Below are 20,078 nucleotides of genomic sequence, written 5' to 3'. Positions count from 1 at the left end.
CTCTCTATTAATGTGCTTGGACACAGAGCTCTGTGAACAGCCAGCCTCTTTAGCAATGACCTTTTGTGTCTCGCCCTCTTTGTGCAAGGTGTCAATGGTCGTCTTTTGGACAACTGTCAAGTCGGCAGTCTTCCCCATGATTGTGTAGCCTACAGAACTCGACTGAGAGACCATTTAAAGGCTTTTGCAGGTGTTTTGAGTTAATTAGCTGATTAGAGTGTGGCACCAGGTGTCTTCAATATTGAACCTTTTCACAATATTCTAATTTTCCAAGATACTGAATTTGGGACTTTCATTAGTTGTCAGTTATAATCATCAAAATTAAAAGAAACAAACATTTGAAACACATCAGTCTGTGTGTAATGAATGAATCTAATATACAAGTTTCACTTTTTGAATGGAATTACTGAAATAAATCAACTTTGTCATGATATTCTAATTTTATGACCAGCACCTATATACAGTACTGTGCAAAAGTTTTAAGCAGGTGTGAAAAAATGCTGTAAACAAAGAATGCTTTCAGAAATATAAATAATGATTGTTTATTTTTATCAATTTACAAAATACAAAGTAAGCGAACAAAAGAAAAATCTAAATCAAATCAATATTTGGTGTTACTACCTTTTGCCTTCAAACCAGCATCAATTCTTATAGGTCCACTTGCACAAAGTCAGGGATTTTGTAGGATTCTATTCAGGTGTCTGATCAACCAATTCTACCAAAGAGGTGCTAATGATCATCAATGTCACACGTAGGTTGAAACACAGTCATTAACTGAAACAGAAACAGCTGTGTAGGAGGCTTAAAACTGGGTGAGGAACAGCCAAACTCTGCTACCAAGGTGAGGTTGTGGAAGACAGTTTCATGTCATGGCAAGATTGAGCACAGCAACAAGACACAAGGTAGTTATACTGCATCAGAAGGTCACTCCCAGACAAAGATTTCAAAGCAGACTGGGGTTTCAAGATGTGCTGTTCAAGCTCTTTTGAAGAAACACAAAGAAACGGGCAACATTGAGGATCGTAGACGCAGTGGTCGGCCAAGGAAACTTAGTGCAGCAGATGAAAGACACATCAAGCTTATTACCCTTTGAAATCGGAAGATGTCCAGCAGTGCCAACAGCTCAGAACTGGCAGAAACCAGTGGGACCCAGGTACACCCAGCTACTGTCCGGAGAAGTCTGGCCAGAAGTGGTGTTCATGGAAGAGTTGCAGCCAAAAAGCCATACCTGCGACGTGGAAACAAGGCCAAGCGACTCAAGTATGCACGAAAACATAGGAACTGGGGTGCAGAAAAATGGCAGCAGGTGCTCTGGACTGATGAGTCAAAATTTGAAATATTTGCCTGTAGCAGAAGGCAGTTTGTTCGTCGAAGGGCTGGAGAGCGGTACAATAATGAGTGTCTGCAGGCAACAGTGAAGCATGGTGGAGGTTCCTTGAACATTTGGGGCTGCATTTCTGCAAATGGAGTTGGAGATTTGGTCAGGATTAATGGTGTTCTCAATGCTGAGAAATACAGGCAGATACTTATCCATCATGCACTACCATCAGGGAGGCGTATGATTGGCCCCAAATTTATTCTGCAGCAGGACAACGACCCCAAACATACAGCCAAAGTCATTAAGAACTATTTTCAGCGTAAAGAAGAACAAGAAGTCCTGGAAGTGATGGTATGGCCCCCACAGAGCCCTGATCTCAACATCATCGAGTGTGTGTGGGATTACATGAAGAGACAGAAGGATGTGAGGAAGCCTACATCCACAGAAGATCTGTGGTAAGTTCTCCAAGATGTTTGGAACAACCTACCAGCTGAGTTCCTTCAAAAACTGTGTGCAAGTGTACCTAGAAGAATTGATGCTGTTTTGAAGGCAAAGGGTGGTCACATATTTTGTTCATTCACTGCATTTTGTTGATTGATGAAAGTAAATGATTAACACTTCCATTTTTGAAAGCATTCTTTGTTTACGCATTTTTTCACACCTGCCTAAAACTTTTGCACAGTACTGTATGTTTGGTATTATTCTTCTCAGAATTGATTGAACTTTAATGTGATTTTGTTAGATTTTCAGATTCTTATTCCATTTTTAAATTAGAAACTAAAACAACAACAACAACAACATTTATTTATATAGCACATTTTATATTAAAAAATTTGTGCCAAGAGATTTAACCATGCCCGGGGCCAGAAATTAAAGACAAAGAGTAGGACAGCTGCCATAACAGGCTTTTAAACATTCAAAGCGCCGTGTGTGATGAAGATAAACGGCACGGCAGCAGCAGCAAGCCAGCAGCTGATGAAGCAAAGAGGAGGTAAAAAAAAAAACTGTATTTGTTTCCCATTGTATCACCATTTAAGAGGAGGTTTCAGAGGAGCGACCGCGTCTCCTTGGGGTGCCTACAGCCCGCCTCTTCACAACACGAGCGGCAGAGATGCAAAGTGGCTGGTGGGTAGTGCAGGCTAGGGGGTTGGCAAGCGAAGTGAGTAGGGGGGAACCCCCTTGTTTATGAATATTATCAATAATACATTATTTAAAGTGTAACTGAGCTCCTGCTTGTCTTTTACTACACCCAATTGCCTGAGGTTATAAATGTAGAAGGGAAGGTGGGGAGAAGTTATAAAGTACAATACTTTATAAACAGTGGAAAGTCTGTGCGATTTGAGGCATTCCGACAATTAATTAATAATACAAAAGGTCTACCAAGACAAAACAAGTGTGCCGGGATGGATAAGGATCTTTAGCCAGCTGGGAGGCTAATACAGTGGAAGGACAGGGTGTGGCGACAAATGGACGTGACTAAAGTGTCCCCCGATTTTCATGGCAACATCTCTGGGCTTCAATACCCATATGGCCATCCACAGGACAAGCTGGGAACTGGGAGCAGCCCCTGTTGGGTTCCATAGGTCCTGCGGGAATTCATGATCCCAACTTTTGGGGATTTCCACTTGCCCTGGTACTGGAAGTACTCCCAGATCCAGTTTATAAGGAGCTGTTCTGCTTTACCCAGGTGAGTTGGAGTCAGGTGGAAGATGGACAAGGCTCATCTGGGTGGCGTGGAGGAAGGTAGAAGAGAACTGTGATTGTGTTAGGGTTCTCTCTACAAAGAAGAGTTGATCAAGGCAATTTATTGCGATAAACCTTTTATCCAAACCTAGTGCTTGTGTCTGAGGCTCGGCATGCTGTAACACCCCCTTACAAGTCTCATGACTTAATGTGCCAACCTAAGAAGTGGATGCTCCCATGTTATGGTGTATAAAATCTACAAATTATTCTCTATATGTTTATTATATTTTGCTCAGTCCTAACATAATGGATTCAGATGCAGGACACTCGTATAGGCATTATAATAAAAAAGCATATCCTCTTCCCTTACACCTCACTTTTAAAACAGTTGTTCACAGCATAGTGTTAAATTGGTTTTACAGATTGGGAAAGGAAGACTGAGCCGATACCTCAGGAAATTGATTACTTTATGGATGGACATCTGGAACAACAATTTGGTTTACAGCCAGGGAAAGGAAGACATGCCAATGTTTTAGGCAACATCAAAAAATCTTTATTATCTGGTAAAAGATAGATTAAAGAGTGAGCAAAATTCATCCATCAAATTGACAGCCAGCCAATCAGGTGCATGTAACAATCATGTGTTGTGAAACCACGGCATGAAATTTTATAATAAATATGCCTCGTTTGAAAGCAACATCAGAAGAGAAACAGCGTTGACGGAAGAGCGATGCCAGAAAAGAAAACAAAGACACGTGTGACCAGTTTTCATCCGATCGTCAGTTAACGGCATTTTCATATACACCGCCCTGAGACATTCATCCTTGACATCACTGATTCCTTTCAGTAAGCTTTTTTAAGACTTTTATCCAGACTTTACTATCGATCTTATTTTCTATTACTTATTATTGTTCTTTAATAAATATGAACTTGTTTTCATCTTTCTATGCTTTGTCTTAATGTCTAGAGTGATTGAAGTAATAAGGTAGATTTCTTTGAGCACCTGGTGCTGCAGGAGATTTGCCATACGCTCTGTGCTGCGAGGTTTATTAAGGCTGAGGGTGAGAGCTCCACTCAAAAGTAGGGAATAGTGCGTAAAGTAAGGCATTCTTGACTGATAAATTGCCTATAGCTAATGGATGCTGAGCCTTTGTATGTTTGAATATTTTCTTGGGAGACCAGAAGTAATACAGTAATCTCTCGCTATATCGCGCTTCGACTTTCGTGGCTTCACTCTATCACGGATTTTATATGTAAGCATATCTAAATATACAGTATAACGCGGATTTTTCGCTGCTTGGCGGGTTTCTGCGGACAATGGGTCTTTTTACTTCTGGTACATGCTTCCTCAGTTGGTTTGCCCAGTTGATTTCATACAAGGGATGTTATTGGTGGATGACTGAGAAGCTACCTAATCAGAGCACACAGTTAAGTTCCTGTGTGCTGATTGGCTCAGCGACGGAGTCCTGCATTAACCAGGAAGTCTCATCTCACTCATTCAGCATTAACGTACTCCTGCTACTGCTTCAGGGGCCGTGTCCAAGCGCCAACAGAAGATGCAAATGATTGCAGAAAAGGTAAACGTTTTGGATATGTTGAAGGAAGGGAACAGCTACACCACTGCAGGACACCATTATGGCATCAATGAGTCCACGATTCTTTTTATTTAAAAAGGAGGAAAAGCATATAAGATCTACGGCCGCAGTGTCCTTTAACCAGGGCACAAAACGAGTTGCAAGTGGACGTGATAAGGCAGTAGTCTGGATGGAATCTGCTTTAGGGATTTGGATTGAAGAGTGCTGGAAGAAGAACAACGGTGGTGTTACACAGTCGCCTGAAGAGGCTCCTTTAGAAGAGCTGTAACGCTGTCCTTTGTTGTGCAGTAAAATTTAACTCATCTTTATCGGACAAGTCGTCGTGTCATTGTTGGTGAGTAACCATAATTAATTATCTACGTACAGTACTTATTACATGTACATAGTTTAGTGTCACTGTACACACATTTTACTGTATACAATTTTTCTTGCATTGTACGTATTTATTGCTGGTGGCCTGTCTGTCGTAATGGCTGTAACATATGTGATATCGGAGACGCTCGATATCTTTAAAATAATATTTAGGTTTTACTGCATATAAACTGTGTTTACATACATAATTTCAACGAATCTTACCTAATATCTAAGAGAATACAAAGGGTTTATGCTGTATAATTGTACGGGAAATGTTTATAATAGTGTGGGAGAGTTTATAAGGACTTAAAATATATAAAAATAACCATATAAACATATGGCTTCTACTTCGTGGATTTTCACCTTTCACGGGGTGGGGGGGGGGGGGGGGGTCTGGGGTCTGGAACGCAACCCCCGTGATGGAGGAGGGATTACTGTAGTTAGGTCTGAGATATCATTAAAACATCATATGTTGTTTGTGCCGATAATAAGTAAGTCTCTTGAAGTGCTGAGAGAGTGCAGACTGTGTTATTCTTATAGCACTTGTGTAGTTCTAGAAGTTAACCAGCTGTGTGTGTGTCATTCATAGGGCCCTGTTGTGATTAGTTTCTGTGTGTATGTGTATAGCTATGTATGTGTGTGTGTTATTATTTAGGGTGGGGGAGTAGACCAATCCAATAACGAACTTGACAATTGTAAAGGGTTAACAGATGATAACACATTCTATAATTAACAAAGAAATTTAAAAAAAATCCATGATTGCATTTTAAGACAAGATGTTTCACTGCAATGGACCCAATGCCAATCAAAAGTTTTCAACCACCTTGGAATGTTTCACGTTTTCTTGTTTTACAACATTCAACCCCAGTGGGTTTACTTTGACAATCAGGGTGAAGAGGAAGGGCAAGCTTTTTTGGTGAATGGCCAATACTCGTCATAATGCTTTAAGCATCTGTAAGCTTTTGGTTTACACCACATATCTCATGCCAGTTAAGAAGCTACAAATCACTGCAGTCACATACCCCTCACGATCAGTCTCCAGAATGTGCCGTACAAAGGGCTTTCGCCCATGAAGGAGGTGCTATAGATGCCCGTGTTATTCTCCGAAACATTTTCAATCCTGTGCTCTGCTGATTTATTGACTATTTCAGAGTTGAAGCTTGTATGAAGGTAGTTTCCTGTAGAAAATAAATAAAATAAAATCCGTTACAAGGCCAAGCCGAAGTCACCAGACAAAGACACAGGTATTAATTTCATATTTCAGAAAGAAAGCAGAGCAGGGCGAGCACAGGAGTGTGCCATAGGGCAGGGTGGGCAAACTATGGCCCATGGCACAGGTGTGAGGGACCCGTCAGCTATTCATAAAAGTAGCGATGAACAAAACAGCAGAGTTTTGTTTTGCTTACCGCTTCTTGAAATTGCTCTAAAATTTGCTTCACGTGACATTTTGCAATTGCGATACCCAAAACTCACTAAAACAAAATGAAAACAAAATGTTGAGTTTTGTGGGGGTGGAAAGGAAGGGATTTTGCTCCCTAAGGGGTTATTCCTTTCTCATCTTCCACTGTCACCCTCCAGGGCCTCACCCAAACTTCAACGGCTCCTTCCATGAAGCTCCACACAATAACTCTGCACTACCTGCCTGCAGACTCTCGCCATCAGTGTCACCTCACATCACTCATTTAGGGGCAGCTAACACTATGGGTGACGCCTTCTGCCCGCACCTTCTCCAACTCTGTAAGCCAATCGCCAGCAGCCAAGCACCCAGGCCAGTGGATTTAGCAGTGGAGACGTGTGCCCACCTTTACCAGGCTCTGTACTATAATAAGCTGTTCCATGCTTTTCCATGTGGAAAAAAAGGGGTTGCAGATGAGATGAAAGTGATGATGAGATGAGATTTCTGTGGCGGTGAAACCAATTTTTGCAAACTTTTTCGAAAAGCAAAACTTCAATGCCAATGTCATGTTATGTGACTTTTTGTCATGCATTATGTCAGATCTGCCGATGACAGTCTGATCTCGTCGCTACACCATGTCAAATTCTTCATTTTATAACCCACTGAATCCTACACAGGAGGATGCTGGGGCCTATTCCATAACACTGGGTGCAAGGCAGGTACAAATCCTGGTCCAGTCCATCGCAGGGCAAACACACACACACACTGGGGCCAATTAAGTATCACCAATCCACCTAACCTACATGTCTTTGGACTGTGGGAGGAAATTAGAGCAACCGAAGGAAACCCACACAGATACGGGGACATGTCTGTGGCTTGACACTATCAATGCCAGACAGTGTTCAGAAGCCATTAAAAAGGCAAACAGAATGTCAGGTTATATAGCGCCTTGATGTGTGCAGTACAAGACACAGGAGGTTCTGCTCAAGCTTTATAACACACTGGTGAGGCCTCATCTGGAGTCATGTGTGCAGTTTTGGTCTCCAGGCTACAAAAAGGACATAACAGCAATAGAAAAGGACCAGAGAAGAGCAGCGAGGCTGATTCAGGGGCTACAGGGGGTGAGTGATGAGGAAAGATTAAAAGAGCTGAGCCTTTACAGGAGATGAAGAGGAGACCTGAGTGAAGAGTTTAAAATTATGAAGGGAATTAGTGCAGTGGATCGAGACAGTGACGTTAAAATGAGTTCATCAAGAACATGGGGACACAGTTGGAAACTTGTTAAGGGCAAATTTCGCACAAACATTAGGAAGTTTTTCTTTACACAAAGAACAATAGACACTTGGAATAAGCGACCAAGTAGTGTGGTGGAAAGTAAGTCTTTAGGGACTTTCAAAACTCGACTTGATGTTTTTTTGGAAGAAATACGAAGATAGGACTGGCGAGCTTTGTTGGACTGAATGGCCTGTTCTCGTCTAGTATATTCTAATGTTCAATGCTATCAACTGCCAGACAGTGTTCAGAAGTCATTAAGAAGGCTAACAGACTGTCAAATTATATAGCGCCTTGAGGTGTGGAGTACAAGTCACAGGAGGTTCTGCTCAAGCTTTATAACACACTGGTGAGGCCTCATCTGGAGTCCTGTGTGCAGTTTGGGACTCCAGGCTACAAAAAGGACAAAGTAGTGCTAGAAAAAGGTCCAGAGAAGATCAACTAGGCTGATTCCAGGGGTTACAGGTGGTGAGTGATGAGGAAAGACAGAAAGAGCTGAGATTAACGCTTTCATTAAGTTTAGGTCAGAATAGACAACGGGCGGTCTGAAAATCAAACGTCCACCTTATGAAAAGGATTTAGGAGTTGCAGTGGACCCGATACTATCGACTTCCCAACAGTGTTCAGAAGCCATTAAGAAGGCTATCAGAATGTCAGGTTATATAACACCTTGAGGTGTGCAGTACAAGTCACAGGAGGTTCTGCTCAAGCTTTACAACACACTGGTGAGGCCTCATCTGGAGTTCTGTGTGCAGTTTTGGTCTCCAGGCTACAAAAAGGACATAGCAGCACTAGAAAAGGTCCAGAGAAGAGCGACTAGGCTGATTCAGGGCTACAGGGGGTGAATTATGAGGAAAGATTTAAAGAGCTGAGCCTTTACTGTTTAAGCAAAAGAAAATTAAGAGGAGATTTGACTGAAGTGTTTAAAAATAATACAAATCCAAAAAAGTGTTCAATCATAAATTACACTCTTATGTGAAAAGCGTTTAGTCGGTTGCAGATGGTAAACCAGCTATGAAGTTTCGATTATCATGTGCCTTTAATAGTTAGGCATTCCTCATGGACTGCTCACATCAAGTAAGACCATCATATCATATAACATAAATGATTAGGAATTTGTGCAGATTTTATTAAAAAGTATTCAGAACCTTTGCTGTTGAAATTTGGTTCAGGTGCATCCCATTCACCGAGACACTGGTACTGTGAGTGCTGTACAGAGTGGAGGCAGACCCTCTGTGTTTTTTCCAGTTGATTCTGGGATCCATCAGAGGTGTGTTCTGCTCCTACTCTGTTCAATGCTTGTATGGACTGGGTGTTGGGGAAGGTTGTGGGGTCCCGCGGCTATGGGGCATCTGTTGGTGAAGAAATATTCTCTGATCTTGACTTTGCTGATGATGCCGTGATCTTCACGGAGTCAATGGAGGCTCTGATCGGGGAGTCTGAGTGTCTGGGCTTGCAAGTGTCCTGATAAAAACCAAAGATCCAGGCCTTTAATGACCTCTTGGGCATGGCCATCAGCAGTGTCTGTCTACGGAGAGAGTGTCCACCTTGTCGAGAGGTTTACTTACCTCGGCAGTGATATGCGTGTCTCTAGTGACTCTTCCTATGAAGCCAGTAGACAGATTGGGAGAGCATGGGGTGGTCATGAGGTTACTGGAAAGGGGTGTGTGGCCCTCCCAATATCTCTTTAAAAGGACGAGGGTCCAAGTCTTTAGAGTCCTGGTCCTTCCCGTCTTCTATATGGTTGCGAGACATGGACACTATCTAATGACCTGAAACGAAGACTCCTTCATCTGTGTCTCTTCAGAGAGTCTTTGGGTCCTGCTGGTTTGACTTTGTGTTGTTCTCGGAGTCCTGAATGGGGCACATGACCTGCATTGTGAGGGAGTGTCAGTTACGGCACTACGGCCATGTGGCGTGATTACCTGAGGGTGGTTCATCACGCAGTACTCTCATTGTTCAAAGGGGACACCTTTGTAACACCTGGCTGCGACTGATAGATGGTCATTTTTTTATCTGAACCACGTGTCTACCTGGAGGGTTGCCAACCAGAATACCGAGCTGTTTCATTGTGTGATGGGTGTGGTAATGCGCTGTACTTGTATATGCTCCCCAACCTGACCTGACCTGACTTGAGATGTTTCTACACCTTGTTTAGCTTGGTCCATTCAATTGACTGGATCTGATTAGTAAAAGCACATACCTGTCTGTAGATAGTCCACCAGGTGAGCAAAAAAACATCTCGTGAGGTTGAAGGAATTGCCTGCAGAGCTCAGAGACCAGGATTGTGTTGAAGGTTACAATAAAGTGTCTGCAGCACTAAAGGTTCTCAGGAGCACCGTGGCCTCCATCATTTTTAAATGGAAGAAGTTTGGTACAACCACAACTCTTCCCAGAGTGTGCCCAGCCAGACTGGGGGAAATGGAGGAAAAGTACAGAAGGACAACTGACAGTGGGCTTTGGGGCCAAATGACATGTGAAGCCCACTTGGAGTTTACAAAAAATCACATACAAGACCCACAGACTAGAGAGAAATAAGATTTCTCTGCTCTGATGAAACCTGTGCAATAACATTCTAACAATGAAGCATGGTGGTGGCAACATTAGGGACTAGAAGACTAGACAGGGTTGAGCAAAAGCCAAATGAAGCAAAGTATGGAGATATCTGTAATAAGAACCTGCTCAGAGCACTTGGAACCTCAGACTGACTTAACACTTCACCTTCTGACAGGACAGTGACCCTTTCAAAGGCAACACAAGAATTTCTTAGGGACAACTATTTGGCTGTTCTTGAGTTGCCCATCCAGAGCCAGACTTGAACCCAATTGAACAGCTCTGGAGAGACCAGAAAATGCTGTCCAGTGATGGTGTCCATCCAACCCGACAGAGCTTGAGAGGATCTGCAGAGAAGAGTGACAGAAAATCCCCAAGTCCAGGTGTGTGAAGCTTATCGTATCAGACCTCAAGAAGACAAGAATTGTTGGCAAAGGGGCTTCAACGATTGGCAAGATCTGAGTAAAGAATCTGAATACTTGTGTCATCGGGATAGTTCAGCTTACTAATTAATTAGCAAAAATTCCTAAATTTCTGTTTTCATTTATTCATTCTGGCATACTGAGTGTTGCTTGAAGAGGGAAAAATTAATTTAAATGCTTTTAGCACAAGGCTGTAACATAAAGTGAAAAAAGTGAAGGGTCTGAATAGGCACTGAAGGCGCTATAGTACAAACTCTACTAGTGAAGCACAGGCAGGTAGAAGAGGTGAGCCAGTGACACAGGGCAAGCCGGTGACAGCATCAGATATGGTGACCTCATGGTCTCCAGGCCAGCCCTTCATTCATTAAGTGGTGCTGTTGAAACTCACCGTTAAATTTCCACAGGATGTCATTTGACTTGGGGGCCACCACCTGGACTGCAAGCAGTACGTTGTCACCTCTATTGGCCGTGACAGAGAAGGCTCTGGGCTGGAACACAGCTGAAATTATTAAGAACACGCAGGTCAGAAAGAATGAACTGTAAAGACTAAAGAAAGAAGCCAACCCCACGAAATGAGGACTGAAAAGATACACACAGACACTGTCCTCATTCTCTACTTGATTGTTGTTTTAAGACTGAAACAAGAAATGTGGAATCGGTGGGAGCTCTTCTCATTTCAATTTAAACAGTTATTTTTATTCAGTGCCTCTTAAAGTACAAAAGATTATGTAAAGCAACACAGAGATGGTCAGTGACACCGAAAGAAACTCAAAAATAATACAAAAGGAATGGCTTTAACGTTGTAAGACTTAGCACTTATTTACAGATCGATAGATGTGTAAGGCACTATATAACAGACAGGCAGAGAGAGAGTGATGGATGAAGAAAGGCACGATATAACAGATAGATAGATAGATAGATAGATAGATAGATAGATAGATAGATAGATAGATAGATAGATAGATAGATAGATAGATAGATAGATAGATAGATAGATAGATATGAAAGGCACTATATAAGAGATAGATAGATGGATCTATCTATCTATCTATCTATATACATGTGCCTTTCTTTATCTATCTATCTAGATAAAAGGTACTATAAAAGAGAGAGATATCATCAGTCAGGGTACCATTGTGCAACTCTCCAAGGATATGCCTCCCCAGACAATCCCGGACTCCCACCAAACCTATCATGCTGGATGATGTTGCAGGCTTTATAACGTCCACCACGACATCTCCAGACTCTTTCATGTTTGTCACATGTGCTCAGTGTGAATCTGCTGTCATCTGTGAAGAGAATGGGGCACCAATGGTGGAGCTGCTAATTGTGGCGTTCTCTGGCGAATGCCACTCAAGCTGCATGGTGGCAGGCTGTGAGCACAGGTCCTACTAGAGGATGTCGGGCCTTCATGCCACCCACATGGAGTCTGTTTGTGACAGTTTGGTCAGAAACATTCACACCAGTAGCCAGCTGCAGGTCATTTTACCAGGCTGTGGCAAGGCTCCCTCCTGTTCCTCCTCACACAAAGCAGCAGATACCAGTTGGCACCTGTTGCTGGTTTGATGTCCTTCTACAGCCCTGTGCAGCTCTCCTCATGTAATTGCCCATATCCTGGTACCTCCTCCATGTATTAGGACACACAGCAAACCTTCTTGTGACGGCACGCATGGATGTACCTACCTGGAGGAACTGGACAACTTGTGCCACCTGAAACACCGCCTCATGCCACCAGTAGTGACAAGGACACAAGCAAAACACAAAACTAGAGAAGAATCAGTCAGGAAGGAGAAGAAGAGAGCAATTGTCTGTGACCACCATTCCCTTTTGGGAGGTGGGGGGGGGGGGTTGCCTCTCCGGTGTTGTCACCTGTTGTCACTTTTATTTGTACCAAAGCAGGTGAAGTTGATTTGCAGTCACTTCTGCTTCCTAACTGGACAGACTGAACCCTCTGAAGCTTCACTGACTTGGTGTGAGACTGTGAGGACTATGTGTGCCCTTCTTTTTTTTTGAGCAGCGTATTTCCAGCTCTTCAGAAATGTTACTTTTTTTCTCAGTTGTTTTGGACAAAGAGTCCTGAGGTTCTCTGAACTGCTTCTCCATTTCTCAAAACAGTTAGTCCACTACCACACAATAAATTGGATAATCAGCAAAATTAAGTACTTCATTCAAAACCTTGTTTCAAAATGCAGTTCTCTTATCAATCATTTAGTCAATTGGCACCAAAATGTGAAATCTTTGAACCTTGGCCCAGAGACCTACCAGTCAAAATGTCAGATCATGTTGTCAACATATAAATATGTCAGTGGTTCTCAAACTGTGGGGCAGACCCCTTTAGGGTCGGAGAACACAGTCACCACTCAGGGATTTCCGCAGGGATCCATTTTGGGGGCCACTTGTTTGTCTCTTCTACATCTTCCCAATAGGTAATATCTTTCGACACAATGGAATTAAATTTCATTGTTATGCTGATGACACCCAGCTTTATCTACCCACTAAACCCACTTCTGTTTTCCCTCCAAATACTCTTATGTGTAGGCACCATGTGTCCAAGACATCAAGACATGGATGACTCACAATTTCCTCTAATGAGATAGCAATAAAACTGAGGTGCTCTTCATTGGTTCTAAATCCACACTCGCTAAGGTTAACCATTCTTCAATTTTTAATTAACAACATTAACACAAACATCTCTTCCCAGGTTAAGAGCCTGGGCGTCATTCTAGACAGTACTCTTTTCTTTTTCTTCCCATATAAGTAATGTTTCTCGGATGGCCTTCTTCCGTCTCCGAAACATTTCTAGACTTTCGCCCTGTTCTTATGCAACACAGTAGTGAAGTATCCCATTGGGATTAATAAAGTATCTATCTATCTATCTATCTATCTATCTATCTATCTATCTATCTATCTATCTATCTATCTATCTATCTATCTATCTATCTATCTATCTATCTATCTATCTATCCATCTATCTATCTATCCATCCATCTATCTATCCATCTATCTATCTATCTATCTATCTATCTATCTATCTATCTATCTATCAGTTAATTCCTTAGTCACTTCACGTATTGATTACTGTAACACTATTCTACTTGGCATCCCACAAAAACGTATCCATCGCTTACAACTTATACAAAATTCTGCTGCTAGGGTCATTACCTGTTCTAAATCCACTGAACATACAACACCTACTCTCTCCCAGCTTCACAAGCTTCCTGTTTACTAGCAAATACAATACAAAATACTGCTCTTAACATTTAAAGCTCTCCACAGCCTCGCTCCTCCCTACCTCACTGATCTCCTACAGACGTACACTCCTCTCGCTCCCTCAGATCCTCATCTGCAGCTCTACTTTCTGTACCACACATCAAACTCAGTTCTATGGGAGCTCGAGTGTCCTCTCATAGTGCTCCTCCACTCTCTTCACTCTCATATCCGTCAACTTGACTCAATAACACCATTTGAAAACTGCCCTCAAAACTTATCATGAGTTACAAACCTGAGCGCACATTAAGATCTCAAGATGCCGGTCTGCTTATGATTCCAAGGATTAATAAAATAACAGTGGGAGGTCGAGCTTTTAGTTACAGGGCCCCTAAACTGTGGAATGGTCTACCTGCTACTATAAGAGATGCTCCTTCGGTCTCAGCTTTTAAATCATGGCTGAAGACTCACTAATTCAGTTTAGCACACCCTGACTAGAGCTGCTGATTAACTGTACAGACTGCATCTCTGTTGTTAGTCATTAGCACTAAAACATAAGTAACATGACAGTTATAATTGTATACTAACCCTCACTTATTCTGTTTTTCTTCTCGGTACTCAAATGTGGCACTTGGTGCCATGGCCCACCTGCCAAGTTATTTTGTCTGCCTAAGGAAAAGTCATCCCAGATGGAGGATCGCAGGAATCGTGGGAAAGAGGGGTCCTTTCATCGGATTGGCTGACCCAACACTGTTTCAGCCGTGGAATGGCCAAATGGGGGAGGCAGCTTGAAGGATGAGGTCTCTAGGACTCTACACAAATCCAAATCTTATTATGGGATATATCATCTACTGTTAAATTCTGCTCTGTACTTCTAAAAATTTATATTTTTATTTCTTACTATATTGAGAAATTGTTCTGTTCTGTGTACTGTATTGTATTGTATTGACCCCCTCCTTTTGACACCCACTGCACGCCCAACCTACCTGGAAAGGGGTCTCTCTTTGAACTGCCTTTCCCAAGGTTTCTTCCATTTTTCCCTACAAGGTTTTTTTTGGGAGTTTTTCCTTGTCTTCTTAGAGAGTCAAGGCTGGGGGGCTGTCAAGAGGCAGGGCCTGTTAAAGCCCGTTGCAGCACTTCCTGTGTGATTTTGGGCTATACAAAAATAAACTGTATTGTATTGTATTGTATTATAAAACAAATCTGTTCAGAGTGGCATACCAATTAGGAGTTTATCACTCTTACAGCCAGTTAGGTTTAATGTTTGTTACTACTTTATTGCTATATGATTTAATTGTCCTATTTGTTTTTATATCTTTATTACTGTTGTTTAATGGATTGTTAGGCGACCTTGAGTGCCACGAAAGGCACCTATTAAATAAAATGTCTCCTCCTCCTCGATTATGACTGTCAAATGACGGACACCTTTGTGTCATTTGTGATTCACTTGTCATTTGTGTAAACCTGGCGCTTCCAAAGCACAGAGCATGGCTATTATAGTTAACGAAAAGTAAAATCAAAAACTGAAACTATTATTAAAAAAAAAATTTCATAAACTGAAATAAAATAATTAACAAAACTGAAATGAAAAACTAAAACTAAACAAAAATTTTAAAGTAGCTGGAAAGACGAACTGAAATAAAATAATAATTTACTTAATATAAATTTAGTTTTCATTTTTGAATGAATATTCTTGCCGTTATTTTTTAACCCTTATAACTTTTAACTTTAAAACTGAAAGTCATCCACCAGGAGTCGCCCGCTTGTATTCATCAGGTGAATGGCGGCTGGTGAAGGAGGCCAGTTGTTCACACAGCATTTGTGGTGGCAAAGCGTGCTGGATACACGTGTAAAGTGTGTGAAATAGAAAGCAATTTATGCGCTGCCTTTCTTTGCGCTTGTTGTATATCGAGATGTAATTCAAACGCCTGACATCGGAATATGCTGGTCAACAAAAACTTTACCGTATGGACAGAAAATTCACGAGTGAGTAATGTTTCAGTTTACTTCTCAGGTGCCTGCTTTTTGTTGACAGCAATTCACCTGCCACTTCGCACTCGAAGTATACAAAGTATAGAGAAAGTATAGTAATCATGAAAAAAATTTGATCTAAACATTTTGATAAATCTTGACGTTTTAGTCCTCCCCGAGTCCAAAAATACAGTTTTTTGGAATTATGTCTGTGTGTGTGTATAAACACAATATCTCGAAAACACAACTAGATAGATAGATGAAATTTGGAATGTGGTCGTTACACCAAAATAGTAGATCTGTACTAACTTTTGAGCCAAATCCATCAACCGGAAGTGGTACTTTACCTGAACACATACTTGATTTTATTTTAATCATGCAGCTGCAGAGTCCGATTTATTCAACATTACTTTTATAATGATTGTTCAATACATTATTAATTTGATTTGATTTGTTGTTGATGATTCTTTAATGTACATAATATAATCATTGTCTTGTGGTTTATTCCTCAAATATCCATCCCCATATCTGAGTACACAAGAAAGTTGGGGGGAGACCAGTCCCGATTTTTGAAAATAAAACGACACTGATTGAGAGACTGACGAGGTCATCATACAAGATCAGCATATTGTTGCTGACCAATCACTTTTGATTTAAAAACATCATTTAACAATGAAGCAATACAAACCTTGTAAAATTCCAGAGTTGGCAATGTCTCCACTGAACTACAGGTAGGTAGGTAGGTAGGTAGGTAGGTAGGTAGGTAGGTAGGTAGGTAGGTAGGTAGGTAGGTGAAGGGAGTCTACCAAGTGATGAAAAGCTAAACATAAAAATTTTTTTTTGTATTTATCCTATATTTATTAATTTATGTTTTTTAGTTCATATTCACAGCTCAAATACCTGATATTGTGAGAATAATCCAAAAGCAGAATTAGGTTTTAAAATATCTGTCCCCATTTTTTCCAATGTTTCTCTCTCTCTCAAAAGTATCATATTCTTTTTGTTCTTAACATCAGCCATATCATACATATTGCATACCAGGGATTTTTCTTGCCTCGCATCCATACCTGCTGGGGTAGGCTCCAGGTTCCTGTGATCCTGCTCTGGATAAACAGGTGTAGATAATGTATATATTGTTCTTAATCTCAGATGCTGTTTCTGTCTTTTTGTGGTTATCTATACTCCTATTACCTGCTCTTGCTCTGCTCATTAAGGGTTTATTGTTCTTAAGGTGGGCTGTTCAAGTCTCACTGCCCCTAACCTTTACACTACGTGCTTGTTTTTCTTTGTTTCCCTCAATACAGCCGGTGGGGTCTGCACACTCATTCAAGCCTAAGAGCCTTGTTCTTCCTTGTTCTTCACACCTGCCAGAACGCAGTAGAATCTGTTCTTATTTTTCATATCTTTTCAGGCCTACAGGTGCAAAATACTATCTATAAATTGTTTGTGCCTGAGATGGAATCAGAGATCAATATGTCTGGTATAAAATAACAAATACCAGTATCTGAGATTTTTGAATGCAATATTGAAGGCATTCATTATAAGCACATTGTCTTGGAGCAGGATATGTTGTGTGCTGTGGACATTTAGAGTAAAAAACCCTCACACCTTAAAATTCACCTGAAGTTCATTACAAATTGGCCTATTCTGGGCAATAAAAGGAAAAGAAAAAAAGTACCAACAGTAAGCACAGGTTTGTTCAGCACAAATGACATAGAAAATATTTTAAAAATTATTAAATTGTGTAAAATTGTTCATATTCAGTATATAGTTTTGATTATGCTTGTTTTTATCAGACAAAAACAAAACCAGGGGGGTATTTTCCGTACGTCACTTAAATCATCTGAGATCAGATGCCTCATCTTGGATGAGTTAATGCCGGTGAAACTCATCCGTAATAAGTCGTTTTTTTTTCAAACGCAGCCGTGTAGTAGATTAGTCTAGCTGGATCTAATCATCCGAGATGAATGCGCGTGCCCGCGCTGATTGAAAAGCCCAGATATATTGAGTCTAGAAAACATGATCAGCGAGTATTTGATAGGCTGTAATAAAATTACAAAAGAACAGGCACATTTTTTTTTCACACAAGTGGAGCAGGACCTTTTTTTCGAAGGACATGAAGAATTTCAAGATTTAATATGCACAAGGGGTAACACTGCAAAAGCAGTCCAAACCAGAAAAGACGGCTGGCAAAAAGTGGCCAACAAATTAAATGCTAAGTAGTGTGCATTGTACTTACTGAATACAGCATTTCATTTCCTATGTGTCAGATTAATTATTATTTAATATGTCATAAATCCAGATCAAACGTGAGCAAAAGGAGAACATGGGAACAGGTTAAAGTGAAGTACAAAAATATACTTCAAACGGATATTGAGGTGCATATATTTAAAGAATTGTTGACATAAAGAATCATATATAATATAAAAAACATTAATTTTAAAGCTAATAAGAAGGTGGACAAGCAAAAAACAGGTGGAGGTCCATGCAGAAAAGTTGGCTATCCAGCAAAATGCCCATCGCCCTGTTATCTGAGGGAATTCCAGGGGGAAGCTCCTCCTCAGAACCAGTGGCAGGATGCAGTGGTCACTTCATTTCAGGTAAAGGATGGTCATTGCATATATTTCTCCTCAATGTGTGCCATAGGTATGTTCCATATAGCCCTCTTTTTTTTGTTGGGTCAATTGCAGGGAATGTCACATCCCTAGAACTTGTGTCTGACCAACAAGATATTGACAAAGGTCAAATATCTGATGAAGACACTGTGTCTGATTATTCTTCAGGAGGACAGGTACATTTTCCAAATAATTTTCCAGTCTGGTCAGTCCCATCAGCCCCAATCACATTTGGTTAGGCTGATTGTGAGATTCATTATGGAACTGTGGGTGTTTTTGCCTGTGTATTACCTACCTGCAATGGCATGAAACGCCTCTTTTATTGTCTGCACATGCAGGTGTCCAGGAAACACAATGAAAACCCCAAGGAAATATTTCAGAGCCAAACAGACTTTACAAATTGCCTGGCAAACTGCACTTTTAGATAGATTTTCTGCATCGCCTACAGTATATAAAAAAAAGTGCCACTTGCAAAAAACCTCAAAGCAATGCCTACTGTCTGTGTGGTTGTGAGAGCCCGACTTCGCCTAGTTTGACTTCGAATATAAGGTGCTAATAAATCTTTGAGGTATAATAAGTGGTATCTTTCGAAAAGAATTTCCTCCGGGAGCAGTAAAGGATCTTGCCGATTGCGCGAAACCCTATTTATATAAAATTCTCTTCTTATAATTTGCGCACTGATATCAATTGGTCGCTCATCCATGAACGGCGAAGGCATGACTTAATGAATTCCATGCACGAGACACTGATTAAGTGTGTGAGCTAATCCTCGTTTACGTAGCACAAACCTGCATCTGAGCAGGTTTGAGGATTTGGATGTACTGCTATGACAACACATCCAGCAAGAGTTTTGAAAAACCAACAGATCCAGGATCATGCCAAATCATCAACAATTACATCCGGCTAAACGAGTAATCCACGTACGAAAATTACCCCGCATATAGTAAAGCGTGTCGTGTAGTGTAGTAAGCTTCCACTAACATTAAACTCATATTATATCCAAACCCGTTAAGTGTACAGTTCGGTTTCATTGTGACTCAAAAACTAAACTCCATAGTAGCTCTTTAACCAGACCATAATTACTAAAACTGAAACTAATATATATATATATATATATATATATATATATATATATATATATATATATTGTGAAGGATGGCCGGCTTCATATTCCGGCCCTTACCCCCAGGCCGCCAGGAGGAGCTCTCCCGACAGCATGGACGGGCCCCGAATTCCAGCAGGGCCTCATGGAGTATGTAGTTTTTATACACAGCCCTGCTGGATACCCTGGGGACCACTGGGAGTCGCTGTCGGGAGGCCCGTGGACTCAAATATGCCCTATAACCCAGAAGTGCGTCATAATCCCGGGACAGGCAGAAATAACGTGCTTCCGGGGATGAAGATAAGGACTGTTTACCCTGACCCGGAAGGAATAAGGACTTGTGGGTAATGGAGCAGGAACACCTCTGGGTCAGGGAGTATAAAGGACTCTGGGAAAGCCCAGACATTGAGCTGAGCTGGGAGGTAGGGTGGCTAAGTGTCTGGGAGAGGAGGATTTGGGATTATTGTAGTGATTGGTAGTTATATGAGTAGTGTGGAGGGTGCTTTGTGCACGTGATTGCAAAATAACAGAGTCTTGTACTTTTACCTGGTGTTTGGAGTGGTACCTGAGGGTTCAAGAGGTGGATCAGA

The 20,078-nt window shown here is 41.3% G+C and overlaps 1 protein-coding gene and 1 long non-coding RNA gene across 3 annotated transcripts in view; one reads left to right on the top strand and one right to left on the bottom strand.

Annotated features, from left to right (window-relative positions):
• tie1 (tyrosine kinase with immunoglobulin-like and EGF-like domains 1) overlaps nt 1–20,078 on the bottom strand; it is a 228,931-nt gene that overhangs the window by 159,690 nt on the left and 49,163 nt on the right. For both annotated transcript variants that reach the window (XM_028810856.2, XM_051932702.1), the window contains exons 3-4: nt 10,982–11,092; nt 5,973–6,128 (exon numbers count right to left, since the gene is read on the bottom strand). In XM_028810856.2, coding sequence (XP_028666689.2) covers nt 5,973–6,128; nt 10,982–11,092 — 267 coding nt within the window. The remainder of the gene's footprint in view (nt 1–5,972; nt 6,129–10,981; nt 11,093–20,078) is intronic.
• LOC127529390 (uncharacterized) overlaps nt 1–20,078 on the top strand; it is a 706,297-nt gene that overhangs the window by 681,018 nt on the left and 5,201 nt on the right. The gene's annotated exons all lie outside the window — the stretch shown is intronic.

Source organism: Erpetoichthys calabaricus, chromosome 10 (assembly GCF_900747795.2).
Source record: "Erpetoichthys calabaricus chromosome 10, fErpCal1.3, whole genome shotgun sequence".
In the NCBI taxonomy this organism is placed as follows: domain Eukaryota; kingdom Metazoa; phylum Chordata; class Cladistia; order Polypteriformes; family Polypteridae; genus Erpetoichthys; species Erpetoichthys calabaricus.
The sequence above is the reverse complement of the archived record's forward strand: the minus strand, read 5'-3'. Positions and strand labels throughout refer to the sequence as shown.